At 47.0% G+C, this 2,536-nt stretch overlaps 1 protein-coding gene across 6 annotated transcripts in view; it reads right to left on the minus strand.

Moving 5' to 3' along the window:
* Positions 1-2,077, minus strand: part of NFIB (nuclear factor I B) — a 161,858-nt gene extending 159,781 nt beyond the window's left edge. For 2 of the 6 annotated variants that reach the window (XM_027883731.1, XM_027883730.1), the window contains exon 1: positions 1,743-2,077. In XM_027883731.1, coding sequence (XP_027739532.1) covers positions 1,743-1,772 — 30 coding nt within the window. In that variant the 5' untranslated portion in view covers positions 1,773-2,077. The remainder of the gene's footprint in view (positions 1-1,742) is intronic. The other 4 variants (XM_027883734.1, XM_027883733.1, XM_027883735.1 and 1 more) reach the window with 3 other exon arrangements.
* Between the last annotated feature and the right edge of the window lie 459 nt (positions 2,078-2,536).

The raw sequence follows: 2,536 nt of genomic DNA on the forward strand, positions 1-2,536 counted from the left end.
AAAAAAAAAAAAAAAAAAAAAAAAAAAAAAAAAAAAAAAAAAAGGCATTACAGCAGGAAACATGAACATGAACTACTGCTGCAATAGAAATGATTGTGAAAATTTGAGTGTTTCAAATGTCAAAACTGCTTTCTGGAGTTGTACTCTGAGGTTTATACTCTGATGCAGAAGTCTTACTCCCTGTCAATAATTTCACAGGCTGGACAGCCTACACAGAATTAATTTTTACTATCCGCAGATTCAATGGTAAGTAATTATTTCTATGTGTGTACCTGTAAGCATATGCATATCTGTTACACAAAATGCCTCTCTTTTGAAGAAGAAATATCTCAACAGCACTCTTTTCCAGCTTTCCTCCACTGCAGCTCACGTTTACTTGCTGAAAATATCCATATCTAAGTCAATCACACTTAGATGCCAAACAAAATATAAACAATAAAAAATGTGTCAGCCAAAAAACTACAGGACTGTATCCAATCACTGAATAAGCCTTATCATTGTTTCCATCTTCAATCACAATTTATGAATACTTTAGGCCTTTTGAATTGCAATGCTTTGTAGCTGGGAAATAACTTAAATCACATTTATTTATTCACAGTGCAACTGTAAGTGCAACGCTGGCCGCTCTATAGCAGCCTTGCAGGAGACGTTACTTTCGCACATTTTCTGCTTCTTTAGCTATTTGTCGCACCAATGTGGAAGCAAGCAGTTATCGCTTAATCAGTTTACATCACATCCTCCTAAAACAGACTTTCACGAAAGCCGCTGAAAACTATTCCCGGGCTTTGCAGGTCGGGTTTACCGTCCGGAACAGGCTCCAGTGCCCCAGCGCTTGCTCCCCGTTACCGTGCTCCCTGCTCCCGTGGCACCCAGGGAACTTCTCAAACCTGCTCCCGAAACCCCTCAGGTTGCAAAACCCGCGTTTTGCCGCGGTGGGGACCCCCGCTCGGGCCGCGCCGCAGCCGCCCCCCGCCCTCCGCGCCGCTCCGCGCCGCTTCGGCCGCCGCTTCGCCCCGCTCCCTCCCGCCGTCCCGCTGACAGCCGCCGCCCGGGACCGGCAGGCGGCCGTAAGTGCGGTTGTAAAACCGGCTCGGTCTTTCCCCGTGCTGAGGAGGGTGCACGTTCCTCCGCCAGCACCACAAATTTAGCTGGGAGGGGGGAAATTGCCGTGCCCTTGTATAACCGAACGAGAAAACTCTGCACAGCTTCGTCATCCCCGCTTACATCGCCCTCATTGTTGGCAAGACACATATTATTAATTAAGCATAAGACGGGATTACTTCGCACCGGCGAGTCGTCGTGTTCGGTCAAAAAAGCACTTTTCCTTTCAAACTCTTTCATTAGGCTCTGCGTAAACTGGCGAGCTGAAAAGAGTGTTAATCGCTTGATTCCAATCAAATCAATACTCCTCAAACCTGCTTTTTTAGCGTAATTATGCTCATCTCCAGTTTGTTAACCTTTGACTTCTTATGCACCAACAATTAACAGTATTTGTCTACTGGTGACACTTTGAATGGATCTCCCCCAAACAATGGCCTGGTAGAGTTTATTTTCTAATATTCCCTCCTGAGAGAGGAGTTTGGATCTGACAAGCAGTTACAACTGTGCTTTAACCCGTTACAATTATCAACAATGACTCATTAACAACTCACATACATGTAAAAATTAAAAAAAAAAAAAATCCCAACAAACACGTGAAAATAAATAAATTAACAAATAAGTTAAATAAAACGCGTCTATACCTGAGTGAGACAGATTGGAGAATACATCATGACTTCGTTTTGAGAACACGCTGCCCGGAGAGCCCCTAAGAAAAGCCTCAAAAAGGAATAATTTCATCTATTCATTTTACAGTCATCTGAGACTCAAGGAAGATGAAATCAATCAGACGGGGCTCTGCTCTGGATCACCACAACTTCACAACAAACCCCAGTCCTCCTTAAATAGCCAAAGATTCAAGTTCACTCCGTGTGCTAGATTTCCCGGGGTGAAATCCAATCTACACTTTTAACCCTCTTGTAGTCGGCGGCTCAGGAGTCTTGCTTTTGCTGCTGCTGCTGCTGCTGCTGCTGGTTGTTTTGCAGATGAGGGGGGAAGGACTCGAGGGGGTGGGGGGGGTGGGCGGGAGGATTTTTTTGTTTGCCTTTTTTTTTTCCTTTTTTTTTTTTCTCCTTTTTTTTTTCTTTTTTTTTAAGAAGTTGGTGGTGGTGCCGTAATAACACGACACTGTTACCACGCTTCCGAAAGTTCAAGGTTACAGCCCGGAGCGGAGCAAGAAGCTCCCGGACAGTGATGGCAGGCGAAACTTCGCCGGGCCGTCGGAATCGTGCCGCGAGGGCGCGCCAGGGCGGGAGCGCGCCCCGGGCGGGCAGAGCGGGCGGCGCGGCCTGCGGGCTCCTCCGGCGGCCTCTGCTCGCCCGCCCCCGCTCGCTCTGCGGGCAGCGGTGAGACTGCCTTCCAAACGCCCACCTTAATAAAAATGATCTCCTGGAAATTCAAACGACAAATCTCTCCCTGGCGCTCCCACCCGATTTGC

The sequence above is a fragment of the Empidonax traillii genome, unplaced genomic scaffold, assembly GCF_003031625.1.
Source record: "Empidonax traillii isolate 1590-97213 ecotype Southwest subspecies unplaced genomic scaffold, ASM303162v1 scaffold133:size1091145, whole genome shotgun sequence".
NCBI classification, from domain to species: Eukaryota; Metazoa; Chordata; class Aves; order Passeriformes; family Tyrannidae; genus Empidonax; species Empidonax traillii.